General features: G+C 50.6%; 1 protein-coding gene across 10 annotated transcripts in view; it reads right to left on the bottom strand.

Annotated features, from left to right (window-relative positions):
* The window catches only part of PIP5K1C (phosphatidylinositol-4-phosphate 5-kinase type 1 gamma), a 50,646-nt gene extending 27,622 nt beyond the window's left edge, over positions 1–23,024 (bottom strand). For 8 of the 10 annotated variants that reach the window (XM_074851886.1, XM_074851884.1, XM_074851880.1 and 5 more), the window contains exon 1: positions 22,766–23,023. In XM_074851886.1, coding sequence (XP_074707987.1) covers positions 22,766–23,000 — 235 coding nt within the window. In that variant the 5' untranslated portion in view covers positions 23,001–23,023. Of the gene's footprint in view, positions 1–22,765 lie in introns of all 10 variants that reach the window. The other 2 variants (XM_074851881.1, XM_074851885.1) reach the window with 2 other exon arrangements.
* Positions 23,025–23,743: the final 719 nt, after the last annotated feature.

Raw genomic sequence — 23,743 nt, forward strand, 5'->3', positions numbered from 1 at the left:
ATGGGCAACGTGAAACCCCGTCACTCCCTCCAGCTCTTTGGGACTGCACCAGCACGCAGCTCAGAGGACCACTGCTAGCTCAAACTCCGCATTTTTGCGCTGAAAACTTAGTTCTTTGGCCTAAGACAACACAATTTTATGATCATTCAACAACAAGCCCCGCAATGGCCAGGGGAGCAGGAGATATGGCATGAAGTGAGCATTTGGCTAAGGAACTTTCAGGGCATGAGCTGGAGTAGCAACTCAAGACCACAGAGGAACCCAAAGGGGCAAATGGTGCTCCAGGTTGAACACTGGAAATCGCTGGGAACACACTGCAGCCAAGAGGGCCCTGGGCCAGGGAGACTGTGTTCTCCCTGCCATGGCCACAACCGCTCCCCTACTGCACTAATCTCTTTTTTGCACTTTGTCACAATTCCAGAGCAGGAGATTATCTTTAATTTTGTGATAATTACCACAAGCCACTTTCATTCCCAGCTTTTAAGTGTCTGCTGCTGTACACATACCAAAAGTGGAATCTACACCAAGCGCCTACGTTAAGGAAAGGTACCAGAGGTGAGGAGCTGCGGATCTCCAGGAGAAAGGATGCTTCAGGTAGACAACAGCAACGCCAGTAAAACCTCCCTACCCGCCCCTCTAAAAAAAAAAATGAAATCAACTTGTCTAGGCAGAAAATGAAAAAAATCTTCCACTGGCTACTCAGTGCATGGCACTCGGCTGTGCTCATCTCAAAGAGGCTGACAGATGGCCCTGCGAAAACCGATTTAACTCCAGCTTTGGGTTTATACAGCCATGAGAGACAGCATTCAGGTTCGTGGGGAACAGGAGCTTTGCTGCAGGAAGTTTCAACAGTTAACAAGCTAACTGAAATGATTCTTATCTGATTTGGTGCAGCTTAGCGAGGGTGTATTCAGAAACGTGACAAGTGGCTCTGGAAGGGGAACCCCGGGATCAAGCCCCAGCTCTCCGTCCTGCCTCCAGCTTGTGCCTGGCTTCTGCAGTGCCTTTCATGCACACTTGACCTGCTGCCTTCAGTTCCTCTTCTCGTCAGTGCACAGCTTTGAGTTGACCCTATCCCAACGCTCAAGCTCCTGTGGAGCCTCAGAAATGCTTCGGTTGCAGCATTCGGCAATTCTCATCTCTGCCTTAACATCTGCTTTTTCCATATGCCTCTCTATTCACAGCCACAACCGGCCTGCCCATCCCCGCCGCAATGCTGACACCCCACAGGACAGGGAGGAATTTACTCCTGGAAACCCTCTGCACATTTACTGTCCGACACAGAAGAGGACTCTCAAGTTTTAGCTCTACCATGCCAGAGGAGCACAAACCTACACGAGATGAGATATTCCATTGTTCCTCTTATGCAATACACTGCATCAACAGATGGTGTTCAGACCTTTTTAGGCCCCTCACCCTCCATTTACACGTTTGATTGCTCGCTCCCAGTAAGCAAAGGACAACACAGGCTAGCAGGGGGGCTGCTACTCACAAAGGAAACCCTCATTGTTACCCAGTTCATCAGACAGCCTTATCGGTGCATCTGAACTCACAAAGTGGTGCAGGGTTGGGATCAGAGCAGCTCCCTTGGCTCCTCCAGCCCACAGACTCTCTAGATGCTGTCATCAGGGGAATGCAAGTGATGGCAGAAGCTGAGAAGTTAGAATTGTTGAATCTTTAGGCTTAAAAGCAAACTTCATGAAACTCAGAATATATTGCCCTTGATGTCTACAACTTAGAATGAGTTTAAGTGCAAAATATAGGTTTCAAGTTTTGTTTACATGCAGAGAATACATTTTAAAAACTAATCAAGGAAAAAAATGTCACTCAGATTTCTCAAAACCAGCTAAGGCAAACTGACTCGCAAAGCCCCTTCATTATAAACCTGGAAAGAGCCACGAGAGGCTTCTATCCACTGAAAAGGAAGTTAAGAAAGTTTACAAACATCCAGCAGAAGCCTCCTTTAAGATCTAACAAAGAAGTCTTCTTTATAAGACTGTTGTATACACACACACATATATAAGTATTTGATGCTTTATGATGCTCTAGAGAAGTCAAAGCAAAGTCGCATAACAGGGAGATTTATCTGGACTCCTTTCTTGGGTCAGAGATGGTGCTGCATCTTTAATAAAGGCTTTACTTTATTAAAGTGTTTACGAGGAGATATACAATGTGACTGCAACTAAAAATACATTAGAATATAAACACCACGTAAGCTCTTCAGCTGCAGGCTGTACCAACATGACCCCTCCAAAAATGCAGCACACTAGAGACTTGCAATTTGCCACTCGCTCCCAATCGGGGTGGCAGTAATTGCAATCAAACATGGCTAGTTTTCAAAGTACATTCTCCAAAAGTGCTGGACCAGCAGTTTACATTTGTTGTTGTTGGCTTTTTTTATTTGTTCTTTGTTTTTGAACTACTGAGCTGACAGCAGCCTTTGCAAAACTGACATTTAATACTAACCTGGTGTAATCTGCTAGAAAGCTGTGAAATTCTGACAAGTCACACACACACACTGAAGGAGGTCTGGATCTAATTTTACACTTATTCAATCAAAACCAAGACATGACACACCTGAGCAACCCATTTAGATGGTAAGAGGAGGTGAAGACTGTGACCAGGATGCTGTGATGTATTGTTCAGACCACTCTAGATGCAGCCCTGTCTGGTCAATGCATTATGTACAAAAGCATTAAGAAACAGAGTGCTAAGACATGAGCTGTGAAAGTTAAAGGCTATACACATGTAGCAGACGTGTTGCAGTCAAAATACAGAAAGTCTGAAAATGAAATGCATCCATCAAAAGAGACAGCTGTTACTTCCCGTAAGGGACTGCTGATAAAAAGAAATTAAAATTAAGGGGGGGTGGAGGAAGACAATTCAGAGAAGATGCCAGAAAACACGTCTCAGCTGAGAAGCAGCATCTGAACTAGCACAGGCAGCCAGCCGGGGCTTCCTGATGAGCCAGCACGAGCACCAGGCTGTACCAAAAGGGAAAGGCAGAAAGCACCTCTGAATTTCTTCTCACACTTGAAATGTGCGGCTTCAGCTCCCAGCACGCAGGAGCAGGCAGCCCAGGGCAGTCAGAGAGGAGGAGACACAACAGGGAACAGAAGCTGGACCCTCCTGGAGAAGGCAACTACTGACAGGCTGCCCTGCCCAGGCATCCAGGATGACCTACTTCTGATCATTAAACACATTTTCTTCCCATAAAACAACACAATTTGATTAGGATGAGAAACATCAAGTAAGCCACAATAGTAAATAAAAAGTTTGGGGTTTTTTCCCCCCTTAAATGCATCATCTCTTGGCAGAAAGAGCTGTAGCTGACTGCTCTGGGCATGGAGAACTGCTTCAATGGAGAGCTTGTAGGAATAGTAAGGAAATAAAGCAATGTGAGAAAGTCTCCTTGTTATATAGAATCTACATACAGCTTTGATACCAAATTGTAGCCATTTCTCCCTGGACCACTTGCTGAATGAATTTTTGGCATCATCTACACAAACTCGTGCTGGCTGAACACAGCCTAAACTCTCTCTCCACTGTTTAGCCCCATCCAGGAGGGTGCTGAGGCAAGGCTTGCTCCATCCCTGGGGGCAAACATGGCAAGGGGAAGGGGAGACCCTGCCCCAGTGCACGTGCAGCACAGGACAGCTCAATCACCATCCAAAGTCCAGCAGCAATTTGCAGACAGAAGAGCTGGCGGCACCAGGCAGTATTCAGACCAGACTACCAGGAGCAGCCAGAGATAAGTAATCCCATTTAATCCCACCTTGGCTGCCCTGCTCTCCTCCCCGTCCTCTGCTTCCATTTACCACCCACATCAGCTCCATGCCTCGTTTTGCCATTTCAAGCACACAGGAACCACCTCCACTTTGTAGAGGGAAGATTACATTTGCAAACCATGATCTGCTGCACCAGCTCTATGTGCTGCACTCTTTTCCCATGCCCTTTGTCTTGTTTATTTGAGCATAAACTCGTTAGGGGAAGGAATGGCATGGCTTGTACAAATTAAGGGAAAGAGCTTAATGTACCCTCTAGGTAGGACAGGGCCTCGGGGCACTGCCGTGATACCCACCCAACAGCAGGGACACAGCTTGCTCCCTCATTTCCACCCTGGGCAGCTTTTACCTACCAGCTCTTCCATCAGCCCGAGACGGGTGGGCAGCAGGAATCCCCTGAGCCAGCAGTGAGCCCCACACTCAGTCCTGCCCCAGCCACCCCTCCAGGTTTCTGCTTGAGGGATTTGAACCCCAAACCAGAGAAGTGCTCTCGCTGCTCCCTTGCCAGCACTCCTCAGGCATCAAGTAATTTAAGCCTTGTATTATAGAGCCCAGCTAGGGCTGCTCAGAGCAAAGCTTATGGAGCATCACCGCTGCAAGGGACGGCCACAAAGGAATGATTCTGCAGTAAAGGCACCTACCAGCCTATTTTATTTTTGTTTTTATGCAGAAACTCTTTCTGCCTCAGAAATAAATCTGTTTATTCCAGCTCAGGAGGCAGGGCAGAAGCTGAAGATGCAGGCGGGGAGTTAACACATTCCTCCCTCAGCTGCAGGTGCGGGACCGCATCCTGGGTGCAGCCCTCCTCGGGGAGCCACACTGCTGAGCCAGGACATACCATGCTAAAACGTTTCCTTGACAACTCACCAGAAAAGCGCTTACAGCACGGAAGCCCAATTACAGTGAGGAATGAGCAGGACAAGACCAGGGAAATGAAATTTAAAAAGAACTGATTTGTTTTCTTGTCTCGGATCAGCTGCGTGTAGAAAAAAAAAAGGACAATTTCAGAGCGCCTAGCCCGAACCGTGTGACACAGCCGACAAAAAAGCCAAACAAAAATCTCATCAAGAGGAGCACACAATAGCTGACACCCAGTAGCGGAAAAGGCTGCAGCCACGTTCAACTCTGTAATTATGCAATCCAGTGGGATGTTCAGGCGAACATCTGCTAGATGGGAAAGGTGCAGCCTTATCTGAACAGAGTGTTCCCGCTCCCTTCCACGCTGCTGGTCACAGGAGGGCTGCGGAGTGGAACAACACACGCTCCCCAGCACGTCCAGAGCGGCCGAGCGCTCTCCCCACTGCCCACGTGGGCAGCGCAGGCAGAAAGGCGAGACGCTCCCAAGGTCAGGCACCCCGGCACTGGCGTTAGGGATGCCAGCCTCTTCCTAGCCTCTGGCTTCTCTCTTTATTACAACCTTCACGGACAAATCCAGAATTCACAGCAAAGCTTGATTAGGATTAATTAGAGACAGCAAACATCACAGCAGGAAGCGTAACCTCTCCAGGACAGAGACAACTCTCTGTGCCTGTGACGACATCCAGGCACAGTGGCACCACACTAAAACCACGACGCCAATTTGAGCAAGGCCGTAACAGGCTGAAGGACTTTGAAGTCACATTCCTTACAATCAGCCAGAAGAGCCACAGCAACATCCAGTTGCCCCCTCACCTTTGCTCAGGGGTAGGATAAACTTCACATCCCCTGCTAGCGGGTCCCAACCCACCACCACGGCTCACGGGAGCATCTCCTGCCTGCTGGGAGAGCTGGAGTTCAGCAGCAAGAAGACAAAGAACCTCCTGTTGCCTTTCTAGTCGTGTTGCAAAAACATCAGGGACCTGAATGTAGTGCACGACCCCAGGCAGCCCTTGGGACCCTTTGTGTGTGTTCAGATGCAGTTTTCAGCTGCCACAAGGTCCCAGAGAGCCATTTCCCAACGGCAGGTCAGAGAAGCACACGGCAGCTTTGCAAAGGCTTAGTCCAGAATTCACTTCCCTCCTTTGTTTTCTGAGCGTTGCTATCTCCCTGCCTGCAGGCTCCTGCCTAGAAGCAGGATTCAGCACTTTTAAGGTGTGTCCTGCCTCTGTGCAGGGCAAGGATGCTCAGCTGCATCCTCCATTATGCTGTTCTCCACGTGCCACTAAAAGAGGGAGAAGCAAGAGCTGACTAATCCGAGGTTCCATACTGCTTGCCAGAGCCAGAGCAGTTGTTCTGCCCCAAACACACATGGTTTGTAGTGTGGCATGGCTCAGTGCTTCAGCTGCACGACCTCAGACCTCAGCACCTCCTGGCAGGTAGGGATTAGTGCCCTGGAGGCTCTTCTCCACCATCTGATCTTTGCAACTCGCTGTCTCTGCAATGATACCTGCAAGGCTGGTACCAGGCACAGGACAAGGAATCGGTGGTTGGAAAAAGGATAACTTCACTGTAGCCAATCCCAAAACCTCTTAAGCTGATAAATAGCGCAGGATATTGTTACTGAGAGGGCAAAACCCCTTTAACTAGACAACAGGAGGATGCCTTTGCATAGCATCAGCTTGGTTCCCTTCACAATATTGCTTCTCTGGGGATATCCTCCAAAGGATCTCAACCTGTCTTGGGAGAGCACTGACAAGTCAAAGAAATTATTCAACCTGCTTGTTGGAGCAGCACAGCAGATACAAAGAGCACCGGACTGCAAGCTATACCAGACAGTGACAAACTATCCCCCCTATTTTATCTCTCAGCCCTTTTGCACAGAGGGTTCTGCAGCTAAACAGAGTCGGCACCTCTGATCCAGGAGGGATGGGTCAGATTGCTTATTGCTGCCACTACTTAAAAGCGTCTTCCTAGAGATGTTACTTGACAGAGCTTACTTCCCTTGCTCATTCACCGTCAAGAATTATTCTCGGACTAAATTACATCAAAATAGAAGAATGCAACTCAAGAAAGATATCTACCTCCCCAAATTTTCCATTTTCTGACCTTCTAAAAGACATGTTGAAGTCCAGTTCCCACAGTCACAGCAGGTCAAGAAATCTACCTGAAGTTTCACAATAACCACCTACCACAACACCAGGATATACAGAAGTTACCACTGTAAAGCACAGCTTTGAAACTGTGGAGGCTCAGCATCCCAACCAACAGCAATCTCCAAAGGAAAAACAGTTGTTTTGTCTGCAGGCCACCCTTCACAAGTCATCCTGAAGATGCACCTGGATTTTTAATGAGTGGGGTATTTCCTGATTTACTCCGTAGCCAAAGCTGCTCGGCTAAATCCTCTAAGATTTAATTCCACTCTTGCTAATGTCGCTTGACAGAGATTTTCAGAGTGCTCAAACACTGAAGACTCGAAAGGGGATTTCAGAATGGGGTCGCATACAACATGCGTCATTGGATATAAAGTCTTTTGCTAGGCTGCTCACATCAGGCTGAGTAAACTCTCCTCCACAAAACACTTCCAGGTTGCCACGGGTGCTGCTGACAACCCTGCAACATGCACACGGACGTAGAGATTTGCATCGCAACGCTGAGGACAAGGTCTGGGTGGGAGACATCTGTAACTTTCAAAACCAGATGTCAAGGCAAAAGCATCAGGCTGAGTTTCTGGACCTATTTTTAGAGCATGGGTTTGTGACACAGCCCCTCAAAGAGCATGTCCTCCACCCGATTCAGACACAGCTTTCAAGTGGACCAGGTCCCACTGAAAAAATGCAGTTAAAGACATGATAGGAAAGGCAGACCAGCGATCCATCTTTCAGAAATATACTTCTAACCAAACCTAAGCTTTTCCTGCTTGTAACGACTACACATTCAAGCTCTCCAGGCTGCATGCAAGTCTCATCTGAGCTCGCTGGGCACCAAGCTATCAGAGATTTCTTGGCCTCATTCAAAATTAACTAGCCCAACTGACATGTGGCAGAAGGCCAGGTCTGGCTGGTGTTTTGCTGCTTCCCATCAGTGTCCTCTGCCCTTGTCACAGCACCCTGCCCCCCTTGCTGCCTGCACCCTCTTCCTGCACAGGCAACAGATTTCACACAACCCATCCAAACCCCACGGCAAGCCGCAGTGAGGGCCAGCCAGCTCCTTAGGAGCAAACTCTGCTTAGTCCATCCCAGCTAGTGCAAATCCCTTCCGCCAGATGGATCCTATCCCTCCCTGGACGTGCCAACGCTTCCTCTGTCCCCAGACCGAGGGGGCTGGTACCCAGGAGGGGTACTGAGCCTCCAGTCCTCCTCCCCTCCATCAGGGCTGTGAGCAAACGTCCCCTGCAGCAGCAGCGGCTCTACACAGACCACATACCCACGTTGTGAGACTGAGGAAGGACCTCTAGGGCAAAAGCTAGTGCCGCAAGGCGTGGGGGGACTGTAGGTTAAGAATAAGTTTAAATTATTGCTCACCACCATGTTCTTTTCCTACCAGCCACGTCAAGACTTCTGCTCTCTGTGACTGGAGTGTTTCGGTCGGGTGCTCCTGCTCTGCTCTAACAAAGGCACCTGAACAGATGGAACAAAACAAGCTACAGCAGAACAAGCTCAAAAGATGAAGTGTGCTGCCAAAAATCGTAACTCAAAGTTCAGCAAGTAGTCTCTTCTCTCCCTGGGATCCTGGCTGAAGCATGGCAGCCAGTGACTCAGCTATCAGCTGAAAATAAGTTACCTAAAAATTAATGTAATTTTTAAAAGCACTTCTGGAGCTCTTAGTAGGAAATACAAACAGGTGAGACACACATAGATGGCAGGAATTGCTAACAGGGTGCCTATGCTGGGCTACAGGGATATTTCAGTTGCATTACACCGAGGATCATGGACAGCCTCCTCCAATACAGGTAACCACAGGCTGAAGGACAGGCTCCTTCTGGCACAGATCTGCAGCTTGCTCAAAAGCTAGGTCAGTAAAGCAGCTTCTCCAGCCCAGCCTGGAGGATTTTCAGTTGGAGGCTGAGCCAGGCATTTATTACTCCTATTTAACCAAGTGCAGCTATGTCAATTTATTTACTCATTCGGGAACAAGCTCTGCTCCAGACTCCGCACAGGTATGTGTCCAAACTAAAGATTCAAAAGAACAAAGAGCAAAATCCAAAAGAGCACTTAGACTCCCGAAGTGCTGCGTAGGCAGAACTGAAGCACTGATTACCCACAAACTCCTGAAGGCACCCCAGGTGCTGAGGACCCTTCAGATTTCTGGCACTATTTTCCCAGAGGCTGCAGCACACGTTCACACCCAGGTCAGCCAGCAGCCCCCCTGCAAGCGGCACCACCTGTGGGGTTCCGAAGAACAGAGACCACCACGGTCACTGCTGAGCTGTGCACCAGGCAAGCGCTGCGCTTACCCTTTGTATCCTGCACTGCACGGGATAGAGGAGTGGTCAAGGTCTTTCTGAAGTCATTTTGTGGTTTCTAGGACGTGTTTGATAGCAGCCTGTCATGAGGTGAAAGAAAACAAGTTACCGTGGAGCTGAACAACAGCCAGCTGGGTCAGCTCTTTCCCCAGCTTTCCAGAACCCCCAGCTCTTGGGCTGCAGGCTTCGGAGCAGCCCTGCTTCAGTGAGAGTGGAGGAGAAGTGCATTCATTAAACACAGAAAGCTACAGCCGAAGAACATCAGGCTGCAGAGACAAGCGACCATCTCAGAAAGAGCCCAGTCTGGTTGGCCACGTGGCTCATACACGTGATTTAACTCTGTAAGCTCGAGGTGCAATTGGGAACAACTTCTGGTCTCACAGGTCCTAAAACAGAGTCCTGAACCACGAACAACTTCATTCTTGAGCCCTTCCCAGGGCTTTATTCAACATCTGCCTGATATAAGGAAAAACTGGGGATGCCTTATGAAGAACAGGTACAGAATAAAGTAATTCAGGACAGCAGCATCGAGCGAACTTCGGTCTAGCATTTCTGAACGACACAGAAGAATCTACAGGATATTTAACACTGTTTGCTAAGACTTTAATAAAACCAGAAATGAGGTAGTTCCCCTGAACGCTACAAGGCTGGATCAGCCAAACACACACTGCCACTGACTTGCGAAGGAGCGGGGGGACAGCACAATCTTCTGCATTTGGAGAGAAACAGAAGCCACAGCCAGGCACACAAACATCATACATTCTCTCTGAAAAGCATCTCCAGGAGGACAACTCAGCCTCTTGCTCAGGTTTCCCCTCTCAGCTCAGCTGGTAGCTGCTGGCTCTCTGTTTTATGGTGGTGGTGTGTGTTGTGGGGTGGGAGGAAGAGAGACAGACGTGTGCAGTAACACTGCTCTCTGTGGGGAATATAAGATACACAGGGCTGACATGGGAAGTCCCATGGTTTAAACTCTACGTTTCCTGGCTCCCAACCCAGTAATCTTCTTCCAGGCCAGATGGCTCAAGCCTATAGATCCGTACCCACCAAGCAGCAGGGTTCCTCCAGCCTCACCGGTGAGGCCAGAGAGATTTTAACAGGTGAGTTACTTTTACAAAGCACAGCAAAATGGAAGTTAGAAGGCTTAGAACAGTCAGGGGCTGAAGGCTTTCCACGTGAAGAGAAAAAGGCAGGTCTGATGAAGCAGAACCATTCTGCAGATACTGCAACGCCATTTAAAGATGGATCTGACCAAGCTCTGAAGTTGTGGATGGGGCAATACTGCTTGGCTTTAACTTCATCAAAATGGGTGCACCAGTTTTGCCAGAACTTAAAGGCCAGCCATAAGGCAAAGGACATTTGGAGACCATTATCTTGGCAAGTCAAAGCAACCAAAAGCAGGAGCTCTAATAGAAAACACTAAGGAACGGGTAGCACTTGCCACTTCTGCCTATAATATATTACTTTTCCCTTTAGATGAGCAGCTGCCTTTCAGGCGTATCTTATCCCTCCCTCCTCCAGGCCTTGGATTAAGTAATTTTTCACCCCACCTCACCCTTACGGATTGTTTTTCACCCCACCTCACAGGAAAACTTGCATTTAAATTTCATTTCTTCAGGCACTGTAAAAACCCACCTTGTTCCCCTAGGTTACAGTTTGCTCTTCATGCTGGTTACCTCCAGCCTTCTCACGGTCCTAGTTTTCAGTTTAGAAAAAAGATTAAAAATAAAACGAATCTTTGTGTTTTAAAACCTGGGAGTTAGGGCAGTCGTAGCATCTCTCTGAAATTGGTTATAAACCTTAAATCTCAATACCTCATGGAAGCCCGTGACTGCCATCCTACCAATACAAAGCCACAGCCTGCATGTATTAAAGGAAGTTCCTCCCGAATTACCACGTTCTTCGTAGCTGATGGAGTCCTGACACGCAGCCCGTTACCAGCATTTCATCTCAGAAGTGTCTTCAATTTAATACCAGACTATATTGGCCAGCTCTGCATCTGGTATATGAAGGGCAACCCAGCTTATTATACCAAAGTGAAATAGATAAGGCAATTGCTGTCTTTAACTGAAATAGAACTGTCTTGTCTGACAAAGTGCACAGTCTTTTTCCTTTTTTTTAAAGACAGACCCGTGTTTATCAGGACTTCGAGGCTCTCTGCAAAGGAGCTGCAGCGAAGACTGCAATTACACACAGGAAATGCATGGGGCCAGTCCATGAAGAAGCTGCAGAAGCAATTAGCAGTTTCAGGATATTCGCTCCTTCAGTTGCTCATTTTCTTTAATAAGCATTTTCTGGCATTACCAGTCTAGAAGCCTCTTTCTCAAAAGAGCGTCCTAGATAGTTAATCCACCAGTGACTCCTACTTAATACCGAAATGAAAACAAACATCCAACCCTCTGAGACTAAGGTGGAGAAAGACTATGTCATCATTTCTCTTCCATCAAAATTAATTTAAGCCCGAAGAGATGCCGGTTTGAGAGGAAGTATCCTGGAATTAAAAAAAAACAGTATGCATATCAAAAGCTACAAAATGCAGCACAATATGCACCCCCCAGAAAAACTTAATTATCTTGTATCATAAGTTATCATTACAGGAAAAAAAAAAAAAAGTAGTAAATTAAGCAAAGACAATTGTTAGCCAACCTCCCAGATTTCAGTTGTGATCACTGAACAAACAGTCCTTACCAACACAAAAGTTATCCCATAACGTGTGCTATTTAAACCCACAAATAATCACCACCTGTTAGGCCAAACTGAAAAACTTTGCCTTATTTCTGGATTCCACCTAGGCAAGTGTTTGCCCTGTAACTGAGGAGCATGTCATTTAACACTGACAAGCACAGCTTCAAGACGGTATAATTTTCTGCTGTCTTTGTTCCAGCTTTGAAGTCAGGGACTATTTTACATCTCTATAGTTTGCATTTCTGCCAGCAAATTCTATGCCGTTTTGTACGCTGCCCCCGTCAACACGCATCCAGACAGATGGCGAGAGCAGCACCAAATACATACAGAAAGGAAAACTGTCATTTTAAAGACGACACCCATTTAAAAGTGACATTTAAAGAGAAGACAAGCAGTTTCAGGTATTACATCTGCCCTCTCGGCAGCGCGTAGGACTCCTGATCACATTACCCCTTCCTCTTGGCGTGGGGATGCACACGCTGCAGAACCGGCTGCACGGACAGAAACTGTGAAATCAAGAAATGGGAGAGAGAACCAAGTTTCACATCAGCATCTAAATGGAGTGACTGCATGAAGTGCCATCAGGCACACATTCAGGGAAGGAGCACTCAACCAGATGATGATTTTAGCCAGCTGCCTCCCTCTGAAAAATGCAGTAATGGACAATTTTGCTTTGAAAAATCCACAAAATTTTGTCCATCAGATGTGCAGAGAGACTATAGAAAGAAAACTACTGCAGCATCTTTGTCATCAGCTGCTGTATCCTGCCCACAGTAGGGGCTTTGATAATATTTTGCTTGCGCTACCGCCCAGGTCATGGAAAGTGCCAAACACGACAAGCAAGCATTAAGTCACAGGCAAATTTCTCCTGTCTTTTTACAGCAGTTAGCAAAGTACCATCATTTCTGCCTTAAGAGTCTTCCCTCTCCACACATTAACTAGCACGGTGAACGCCATCAGTGTCACAAAGCCAGCGTGAACTTCGCTTAGAAGAATCCTGCAGGAAGAAACCAGGCCACCTGACCGGTGGCAATGGGAGACTCCAGCTAATCACCTTCCTTTTACTTTGTAAAATGGAAACTTGTGTTTCTAGGCCTTATGCCAAACCTGAAGGTTCTTCTTCAATCCCTCAGATCTTTAGGACCTCGAGTAAAATCAATGGACATCAGAGATGACAGCCAAAGTTGGGCTGCCAGAAGCTGACCCACTTCAAAGCGCTAACAAAACCCAGCAGGTTCCTAGAGCAGAAAACCAGCCGTGTCTCATCTCAGCTGTTGCAACCCCCAAGACCTTAGTGACCATGTTGACACAGCGAGTGAGCAGTGCATACTGCTGGTGGTGTTTCCATCACTGATGTACGTGTTGGTAAGATCGGCTGTTTCAAGGTACAACAGCCTGCCGTGGGCCTTGCAATACTTTGGAGATGTGTCTTGAGCTTTGGACAGGTTTCACAAAATCTCTCAAAACTTGCCAATTACGTAAAAATATTTCTCAAGTGCTCCAAACCCTTTAAGCTGTATTGACATGCCAACCAAAATCGCTCCCAACACTCAAGTTGCTTAAACGGGTGCCAACTGGCCTTAATTACCTGAGCTCGTACAGCCCTGAATGAAAAATGAAAATCCATACACAGCCCTTCTGAACCAAACTCCAGTCACTGGAGGGCTGAAAGGACGAGCGTTAGAAACATGTTTATACAGGTATTCACACAATAACTGAAGCAGTACTGTAACTGCACTGCTGCCCAATTTCAAGTGGAGAAAAACCAAGTAAATATCCAAAAGCTCAGGAGGATGCTGTTAACTTGCCTTTCAAACAGAATCAGTTCCACCCACAAACCAGGAATTCCACCCTAAAAAAAAATAATTGGGAACACTTTGAAGCCATTCATTTCATCCACAGAAACAACACTATTCTGCTCTACTGCTGGAGAGAATTTTTTTTTTTTTTGGTAGGTAATAAACTAGTCAAAAAAACCTGCAAAGATCACAAAATGCTCCAAAGGTAGAAAGCAGCAAAGCAAAGGTTGTCCCACCTCACTGTCACCCTGCAGCGAACGCGGCTGGGACTCTCTCCCATCCCACAGGAAGGGGTGGAGGGAGAGCAGATTAAGATGACCTACATTACTCCTGCTTTAAATATAAGGTAGCATCGCTTTTATTCTACCTACCTCATTCCTCCCTACCCTTCCTGCCCCACGTGGACGAGACACCCTCTGCTCAGGTGGCACACACGCAGGCGGAGTGCATCCAGCCTTAACCAGGGAGGCAAAAAGTTGCGCATCAAACCTGAACTCACAAGAGAATGACTTCACAAACGACGCTCTGTTAATGGAGGTTACACGCGTTTTTCATGTCAGTCCTCAAGTCCATCAGGTTGTGCTTCCCTGGTCTCAGTGGCCATCTCAGCCACTGGAGATCTGGACCTTAACTCACCTGGAGTGACAGAATATAAAGCAGCAACTGAGAATGGCAAACTCCAAGGCGAAGAAGAGTGTAACTGGCAGTTTAAACACCACCTTGCCAGGCAGCAAATGAAAGGGCAAATCATCTTGACTAATTCTGCTCTTGCAGGATGGTAACATGGTCACCAGCATGGTCTGACACATTCAAGGTGCCCATTTTGAAGGGCAGCATCCCGATGTGTCCAGAGTGTGAGTTACATTAAGGACAGGCTTCCAACACCAGCCTGCCAAACAACTGTGTGAACTCAGCTACTCAGTCTCAAAAGCAGCAGATCTCTTTGCCTCCTACAGAAAAAACATGAAACAGCTGGGGAATTACTCTGAAATACTAAATTCAGTGAAAGAGTAGGGACCCAACTGGCTCCCAGCCCAGCACTCCCCTTCCTCTGCTGATGAGCTGCCTTTCCTCCGGGAGCTCAGTGCTGCTTTGGGTTGAAGCGTTCCCAGATCTTCTGGAGAAGAGATTAGGAGGTGTCTACCATGATACAGGAACACAGAGAATTTGAAAGAGTCAGTAGTGTGACAGAGCTTCATCAGAGAAAGCACTGACAAGTTTAAACGCAGAGTTATTAACTGCTCTGGCTACACGGACCCTCAAAGCACAAAGAACTAATTTTGCAGGAGCCACCAAGGCCCCCCCATGCGAGAGCATCACTCAGCAACAGCTACTGCAGGCACCAACGGGATCACTGCAAATCCAGAACGCAGAAACAGTGAAGTCTTAACAGTGGCAGCCAGAGCACCAAGGCAGAAGCTGAATTAAACATCTTTCCCCTGCATGGCTGGGAGAGATTTAATGTTATGCAGTAAAATGAAAAGCAGCGTTTGAGCTACTTGGAGTTTGACCGGCACCAAGCTCCCCACGTCACTAACGGTACCGTCCCAACAGCACGCTGCTACACTTTAATGACTGCAAACAAGGTAAAGCTGCCCTCTTCTTATAATCCGTTAATTCCTCCAAATTCAGGAGATTGCGCTGTTTCACACAGAACAAAGACACGAGCTTGTTGCATGCGGTGTTCCCATGCTCAGCTAATCTCCAGGCCCTTTCAGAAGCGGCCGCGTTATCTGCCCAGGTTGGTCTTGTGACAAACCCTGGGCCATGACCCAGTTTCCTTTGCCAGATCCACGAGCACCTTGTGCAGCAGGAGCAGCTACAAACGTGCTACCGGAACGTGGGTCCTCCCCTCCCAAACACCACTCACACAACAGGCCAGTCTGCAACCACGGAGACACTGGAGAAGCAAACAGCCAGTTTCCAACTTCTCTTTCCTCCCAGGAAGTCTTTCCCACCCTCTCCAACAGCAATTTTCAGCAAAGAGAACATGCAGATTCTGCTAATTACAGAGGAGACAAGGACTGTGCCCCCTTGATGAGTCTGCAAAGCGTTTTACACTCCTCTCACTGAACGTGAACTGTACAGGCAGTGATTGGACGTTTTGAGGTTTATTTTCTGCCACTCCAGATCCGATGGCTGCAAAGCCACACAATTATCCAGAGGGACAGCTCTTCCAACAGTCAGTTGCAGAGATGCAACTGTACAGAATATGCAATCTCCATGCTATAAAATAATGCTGTTCTTTAAATATCAATTATCCCAGCCTGTTTCTGTGTTACAGTGAATATTTAAGAGAACCCTTCATATGGTTGGTGGAGTCCCCATCCCTGGGTGTGTTTAAGGGCCGTTTGGATGAGCTGTTGGGGGATGTGGGGTAGGGGAGAACTTTGTAGAGTCGGGCTGATGGTTGGACTCGATGATCCCGAGGGGCTTTTCCAACCTGAATGATTCTACATTACACACTGACTTTCTAGCTGTATGCATTTGTATTTTTTAAACAGGATTAGGGAAGAGCGGTGGGTTTGCTGTATTCAAAAAAAGCTGGAAGAGAAGCAAAGGGGCTAACTCATACAGTGAAAGACTCGCAGCCTCTCCCTAGAGCTGCGAGACGATGAAACCAGTTGTGGTTAGCAGTGATCAGCGGTATCGGACAGGCCGTGAACACCAGGGCAACCAAACACGTTGAAGCCTCCAGATTTCCTCACCGCCACAGCACATACTCTGACTCATCCTGGGTTATTCACCACAAGCCAGTGCAAAAACCCACACGTAAGCTGGGGAAGCCACAAGAACACATGATGGAAGAAGACGACACTTAATTAGGGGTTGACAGCATTTTCTGCTTAAATATGTGGGTGAGAAGAGACGAAGTGACAGAAAAGCTGCTCTGATCACTTTTAGCTTTTTAATTACAGAAAACGTTTCCCAGAAAGTCCCGAGGTTAACTCAGCTACTGGCAACACTGAAAAACTCAAACAAACAAGTGCCAGGCTGCTTAGGAACAGAGTATTTCTAAGACCTACCTAAAGAAGGAAAAACCCCAACATTACCTTATTATCATTGGCTCTTGGTAAGGCTGCTTGGAGAGGCCAGGCTCCCCTCCCGGGGCTGAGTCTCCTAGTTATCCAGAGAGGAGGTGGAGAGCCTGGGAAAGCCAGCAGATGCTTCTCCTTTTGGCACAGAGCTCCCCACGGAGGTTGGTGAGCAACACCGGGCTGCTCTGCTGCGGTGGTCAGTGCTGACAGGGATCAAAACAAAACTCACTTCACACAGGACACCAGTTTGGTTTTTACACGACCCTCTTTCCGGCACTTTTGTTGTTTCATTTCAGCATCAAACTGCCTTTTCTTTCCAGCCCCTCGCAGTGCCTTCATTTCCCTTTCTGCCGTGCTCCTGTTGTTTCATTGCCATGAGTGCAACCGTGCAGCGAACGGATGGGCAGCCCTGCACAGGCGGGGGCTCAGCACGGCACGTTTTCACTATAACGTCCTTCCCGTTAGAGGAAAACACAAGTGGTTGTACTTGCTTGTTGGACAAACACAGAGTGGTGCACCATCAGTAGGCAGCAAACGCAGAGAGGGTGCTTGTGCCAGGAATTCTGCTTTGCTAAAGACTTATAGAAAATTACAATATTTTGCTCCTCTGAGTTTCTGCACCAGCCACAGATGGATTTAAAAATGGCGAAATACCACACAGTATTGCCCCAATAGTAGCTACTTACTGGGAACCCACACCAAACAACTAGGGCTTTGCACCTGCATAATGCTTTAAAAATAGCTTCTGCCTGGCCCCACGGACACGATCACAGACATCCAGTCCGATGTGACTAAGAATTTCTGTTCTTGGGCACATTCGCAAGGTGACCCAGCTTGCAGGCCTGGAAGGCAACAGCTTGGGAGAGTGATACTGTCAGCTGGGTTATTAAACAAATCAAGTTTAAAGGGTACTATCAGAAATTTTGGTTAGACACCTGGAAAGACTTAACGTGAAACAAAAACCCCCATCTAGGCCTTGTTCTACTGTTCTGCTGATATTTATGAGTTCAAACATACAGAGTCACCCCTCTCCCCACACACACATCTTTGAGAAAAGGAGGTGCCAAGGCCTTCGCTTTAAACTTTCCAGGGTCTAGAGAGCACGCCTCAAACCCAGCAGCCTGCTCCGATACCCACTGCTCCTGTCGGCTCCTCCAGCACCGCAGGCTCTGGGGGAGATCAGAGAGGGCACATCCATGGGATCACACCATCTGGGGAGGCCAGGTCCCACTTTGGCTCCTGCCTTCCCACAGCCAGGCTACAAGAGGGAGCATCTCCCACGAGCAACACGACCAGCAGCTCTGTCCGCGCGCTGTTGGTGGGAGTGGAGCGTGCGAACCAGCCTGCTGAAGGTCACTCCCACCTAAACACAGCCAAACCCTCCTTGCACCGGGAATTCGCAAACATTTCCCCCTCCAACTCTGCTTCTAACATTCCCCAGTACGGTACAAAAGGTTCAGCGTTTTCTGACTTGCGAGCTGCAAGTTAATTATGCCCATGGAACGCCTGCAGTTCTCATACGCACAGACAGGAACTGATCTCGTGCCGGTAAGGTCCCAGATGCGGCGGGTACCACATCCGTGTCGGGAGCAAGGCACCTGGAGGCCTCTATAGATTAATCCTGGTCTACAGGAATATGCTTGGCAGCCCTAAAAGATGAATGGGAATAATCAAACGTGACAAAGATGTAAGCAGCATGCAATGAGAAGGGCTCTCCAAGCCTTTGTCAGGGTATTGCACAGCCGTGGCAGACCTGTTTCTGGACTCAACTGGCTGTGACTGAAAGACGTGTTCATGAAGAAAGCGAGCCCTGGAATTCCTGCTGCTGCTTTCAGGCTGCAACCACCTTATATGGGAAAATCATATTTAATAAGATTGTGCATCTGGCGAGAGCCCATAATGGTCATGTCAGTGAATCACTTCAATAATCGTTCCTAAATTACGCACTGCTCATACTAAATCCACTCAGGTCATTCCCTGAGGAGCCCTTCTGGAGAGGCCCAGCGACCTTCCCAAGTGGGACACGGTGGCAGCAGCTTTGCCAGACGCAGATCCAGCAGTGGTGTAACAGGCTATCATATACAGGTCAATGCCAAACGCTAGTTAATGAAAATTAGATTAATCATTCTTTGTCCCGGGTTCTTGGGGATTCGTTCTCCAGCCCGTCCTGACACGGATACAGACAGGCTCAGCGTCCTTCGGGCAGTGGCCACATCTCCCTGCCGTACCAATGCTGCCCTTCGCAGCCCCCAACCCATAATCCCAGCTTCCCCATTCGTTTCCAGCTGATACATATCTTAAAGGACAATTAATTTGCCAGAGCAGCCTGAATTCTATTTTCACTGCCTTCCTCCTTCCCTGCAGCTGAGCTGTGACTTATTGACTGTGAAGTAACTGCAGGGTCTTTAAAAGTTCAAGGCGCAGGGTGTTTTTCTCTCTGTTTTTGCCCAGCTGACTCCCTCTGTAATCATCTTCGCTAGCACCATTTCACGGGAAAGAGGCATGTGACATCCAACTAAGCTGTGAACCATAATCATGCTGGGGATGATGTTTACATTTGATTTTTTCCTCAAGCTGATAAGCTCTCTTCAATTTCCCTCTCCATCACATTGGTATGGATTGAGCTGCTTGTGCCCCACAGGGTGGAATTCTTCTCTTATCTCTAATCTGCTCACTGAAAAAATTGCTTCCAGCAACCCTTGAAAAGTCACTTCAAAGTTATCATTGCAAAGAGCGAAGAGCTGCAATACCGTTCTTCATCTGTCGCAATCAACGCTCTCCCAGTGCTTTCTGCAGATGGCCTTACAGGTGCTGCCAGCATCCAGCACACTCAGCACCACTGCCAGCATCTCCACTTTGCTATCTCCAGCTCTGGGTACAGTGAGACAACTGTTGAACAAGAGCATAAATACTTGTTAAATCATCTCAGCTCCCTAAAGCAGAGGAACTCAACCCTGAAGAACACGTTGGAGGCTTCTGCCCAGGCTCTAAAGCCATAAATGATGGGCAGACTGCAAGTCATGTAGCAGGAGACATGAGAAATGGAAATAAATTGGACATCAACTTTACTTCCTCATCAGGCTGAGAACTTACACCTTTGCAAGGGGATGGTGGAGACCAGCTTTGGTATCAATTTTGTACCAACAGCTCTCCAGTGACTTGAGCCCCTTGGATAAAAGGAGGTTTCCAGACGGAGGTCTCTGAACTGCACCGAGGTAGAGGGATGGTGATGTGCTCTCTCCTCACCCAACCATTTCTGGGGTCAGGACACCCCAGCCTGAATGATCCTGGTGCTCTGCCTGTCACCCTGCCTGCACACAGTACCTCTGTACATTGCCTCTACTCCTGCCAAAAGCTCTGCTATCTGCACCAAAACCGGCAGACAGTCCCTTACGCTCCCCGCAGCCCCTTCCCGGGGCAAGGGGGTGCAGATTCAGGGAGGTGGCACAGCAGCCATTGACACCTGACAGATTTTGAAACTCCCCTTTCAACCACAGCGGTTACAAAACTTTTAAAAACCTCAAAGCTAGGTCCTTGGAAAGGGACAAACTGTGCCTGTGTGGTCATGCATGAGTCCAGCTGCTGGCACTAAATGAGGTTTTACCCTCAAAGCTATTATGAGACTTCCAAAAGCTCCCTTCAGAAGACTCTCCATGCCTTAAGTGTCAAGGTTTCCCTGACTTTCAGCTCCTCTCCTCCGTCTAGTTTTACCCCTGTACCAGACTAACCGGCTCCCCTCTTGATATTTCCTGAGGCTTGGGGAAGAAGCTCTTTGCTGACCCAACCCATGGTCTGGATTAACCCCACCACGTCCGTTTAAGAGTGCAGCACGCAGCCATCCTCGCTCTCCGACAGAGAGTTGGGGAGCACATTTCAGCTACACTGATAATCCTTCATCTACAGCACAAGCATTAAGGTGAGTGGCACGAGGCAACTCTATCTTTCGGTCATGAACACTTCACCCCCTCCACCACTGCTTCAAACAGCAGCGAAGGCATCGGCGCTCCGCGCACGAAATCGGGTTTGTCACCATCAGCTTTGAAACAGTCAACAAGACAGGATGGTGTTCAGCATCTGCTCCTGGGCGCATTGCTGTGACACAGTATTCCCATCTGCTGCAACGAGGACCACAGAGCACACCGACCTGCTCTGTCAGTCGACAGTCCCGACCTGAGACATGCAGCACAGCCCACCCTTCACGCAGGCGTAGCCGTGCCTTCGTGCACAGCCTGAGGGCCACCTCCAGTCCCCCCAGGTTTTGTTCTCTTTCAGAAAATACTCGTTAGCTGTTGTGCACATTGTCCCCAGCCCTCCCGGGAGCTCCAGTTGCAAGTGCAGCTGAGGCCGAGTGACACAATTTGGACGCTACCCAAGCGAGGAGTAAGCAACTTGACTCGAAAAATCAAAGCATCGGTGAGATTACTGGCTCCGTTTCATCTTTTTTACTATCAGTGTAGGGTAAGACAGCCTACAGGTTTGTAAATTCAGATTTACTTGTGAAGGGAAGACAAACACCTGCTTAAACCTGAGCAACAGTCTCCAGACACCTCGTCTTGACCTGAGCAACAACCCTCTACCCTCCCAAAAAACAGGAAGGCGACAGAGAAATCAGAAGGATAAACAATATTTTAATTGTTCATCAGCAAGAGGTTCTCTCTTTCACTCCCTCGGCATCACAAGCTGGAAGTCCAGCAGCCACGCCACACCATGCTGGGACAACAGTCCCAAAAAAGGGGTCTGAGCAGCGGGTGGGGGAGCGCCTCGAGCAGCCGTGGGAAAGGCAAGCTGCACGCAGCCAGCCCCTCCATCTTCCCTGCAGCACCGAGAAAGTGAAGCAGGAAGGCTGGGGACAGCTTGCCACTTGCCTAAATCTCAGCACCTTCCCAAAAATTACACGTTACATCCAGCCCCCCTGACGCGGCAGATGACATGTGTGAAATAATCACAGCTTCCACTGTAATTTGTTGGTTTGTAGAAGATCTAATGATCCTCATTTAAGGGCCTGAAGACAAGGAGATTGCTGTCATAACGCAACCAAAACCTGTCCACCTTGTAGCAGGCTCTGAATAAACTTCAGGCTCAGACAGGTGCTCCCGAGCTTCGCGTCAGGCCCACAAAAGAACATGTCAACCCAAGAGCAGAGCGGGGCTGTACGATCACAGGCAAAGCTAGCAATTTGGAGGTTGTTAATGAACTATAAATTATTAGGCAGCAAAGGTGGACGCAGGTGCACTCGCACAGCCCCGCGGATCTGATCCCGCCAACCGAGGAACCCAAAATCTTTTTGTTACGCTGCCAGCAGCTTTGGGCTTGCTCCCTGCCTCTCACAAACGGCCTTCCCGGTCTCGCCGCTGCCCAGAGGGATCCTGGCGCGGCAGCAACGCCGCCCCCCCGGTGCCGGGGGCCGCCGGGACCCCGCGGGCGGCGGCGCCGGGAGCCCCGGAGCAAGGCAGGAGCCGCCACCCGCCCTGAGCCAACAGCCCCTCCAGACCCTCCCGCCCCGCCGGGGGAAGGGGAACGCCCGCGGCCCATCCCCGGAGAGGAGACGCGGGGGGCACGGCCCAGGGCCGCGCTCGCCAACCGGGCAAGCGGCGGCTGCTGCGGCACCGGGGTGAGCCGGTGTCGGGGTGCCGCTTTGCTCCGGGGGGCGCCGCTGTCCGTCCCCAGCAAGCACCGTCCCAGGACACCCCGGGACGGGCGGGGGGGGGGCGGTGGCAGGAGACGAGAGGCAGCCCCAGCCCGGCATCCCCCCCCGCCAGTGCTCGGGGAGTCCCGGGGGGCGGAACCATCCTGGATGCCCGGGGCGGGGAGGGGGGAAGCGGGAGTTGGCCGGGGCCACGCGGTGCCCCGGGGCTGGCACACTGCGGGGGGTGTGGTGTGGCTGGACTGAACCACTCCGAGCCCCCCCCGGGGGACACAAGGCACAATGCGGGGGGCCCGGCCGGGAGGTACCACTCAGACCCCCCCCGGGGGGTGCAACGAGGCTGAACCACTCCGGGCCCTCGGGGGGACGGGACACGGGGACACACACTCCAGGGGGCCCGGCGGGGAGCGGCCCCTCGAGGGGACGGCGACACGCGGGGGAACACGCCCCGGAGCCCGGCCGAGGGTGCCGGCCCCCCGGTGCTCGCAGCGCGTTACCTCCTGCCGCGTCCAGTGCCCCCACGCCGGCCTCCGGGGTGATGGCACCGGCCCCCGCCACGGCCGAGCCTTCCGCCTCCTCGGGCACCTCTAGCTCCATGGCCGCCGCCAAGGCCGCGGGCAGGACAGGCCCGGGGCAGGGCACGACAGGCCCAGGCCCGCGCCCGCCGCCGCCGCCGCGCTCCTCCCGGCTCCGGCCGCCGCCGCTGAGGAGACTGGGAACGGCGGGGACCATAGAGCGCGGGAGGCGCCGCGGCTAGACACGCCCCAGCGCCGCAGGGCGGAAGGGCCGCGGCCGGCCCCGGAAGCAGAGCGGCCCCGTTCCGCCGGGAGGACCCGCGCCGTGGGGGCGGCTGTGGCGACAGCCCGCGGGTTGTGGGACCGCGGCCGCTCCCGCCTGGAGAGGGCGGGGAGAGGGACGGGGCCTCGCACACCGTGAAGCGGCCAAGAGAACGGCCACTCCCGTGTGTGTGTGTGTGTGTGTGTGTGTGTGTCTCTGCCGGTCGCCATGGCAGCGGGGGCGGGGCTGGCCCGGTGTGTGGGGCCGGCCCGGTGTGTGGGGCCCGCCTGCCCCGGGACCCCGGGACCGATCTTCCCCGGCGCGGCCCTGTGCCAGGCTCCGTGCGGCCGAGGCCCCGGTGCGCCCCGCTTGGGCTCCCGCGGGACCGGGGCCCTCCCGGTGCCGGGCACCGCCTCCGCGCCCTCCCGCTCGGCGGGTTCCCTCCCGGAGCCGCGACAGCCGCCGGGCCGGGCCTGCCGCGCCGCCGCGCAGCGGGCGCTCTCCCTCCGGGAGGCCCTGGGGATGGGCCGCCCCGACCCCGCTCGGCGCCGCCGCCGCTCCCCGCCCCGGGCCGGGCCCCGGCTCCTCCCGGCCCCGCGGCGAGCCCGGCCCGTGGCACCATCTAGTGGCACCGCGGCGCGGCCCGGGGAGGCCTCGGGATGCGGGTCAGCCCCCGGGTGCGGGTCAGCCCGGGCCGG

This window comes from Strix uralensis, chromosome 27 (genome assembly GCF_047716275.1).
Source record: "Strix uralensis isolate ZFMK-TIS-50842 chromosome 27, bStrUra1, whole genome shotgun sequence".
Classification (NCBI taxonomy): domain Eukaryota; kingdom Metazoa; phylum Chordata; class Aves; order Strigiformes; family Strigidae; genus Strix; species Strix uralensis.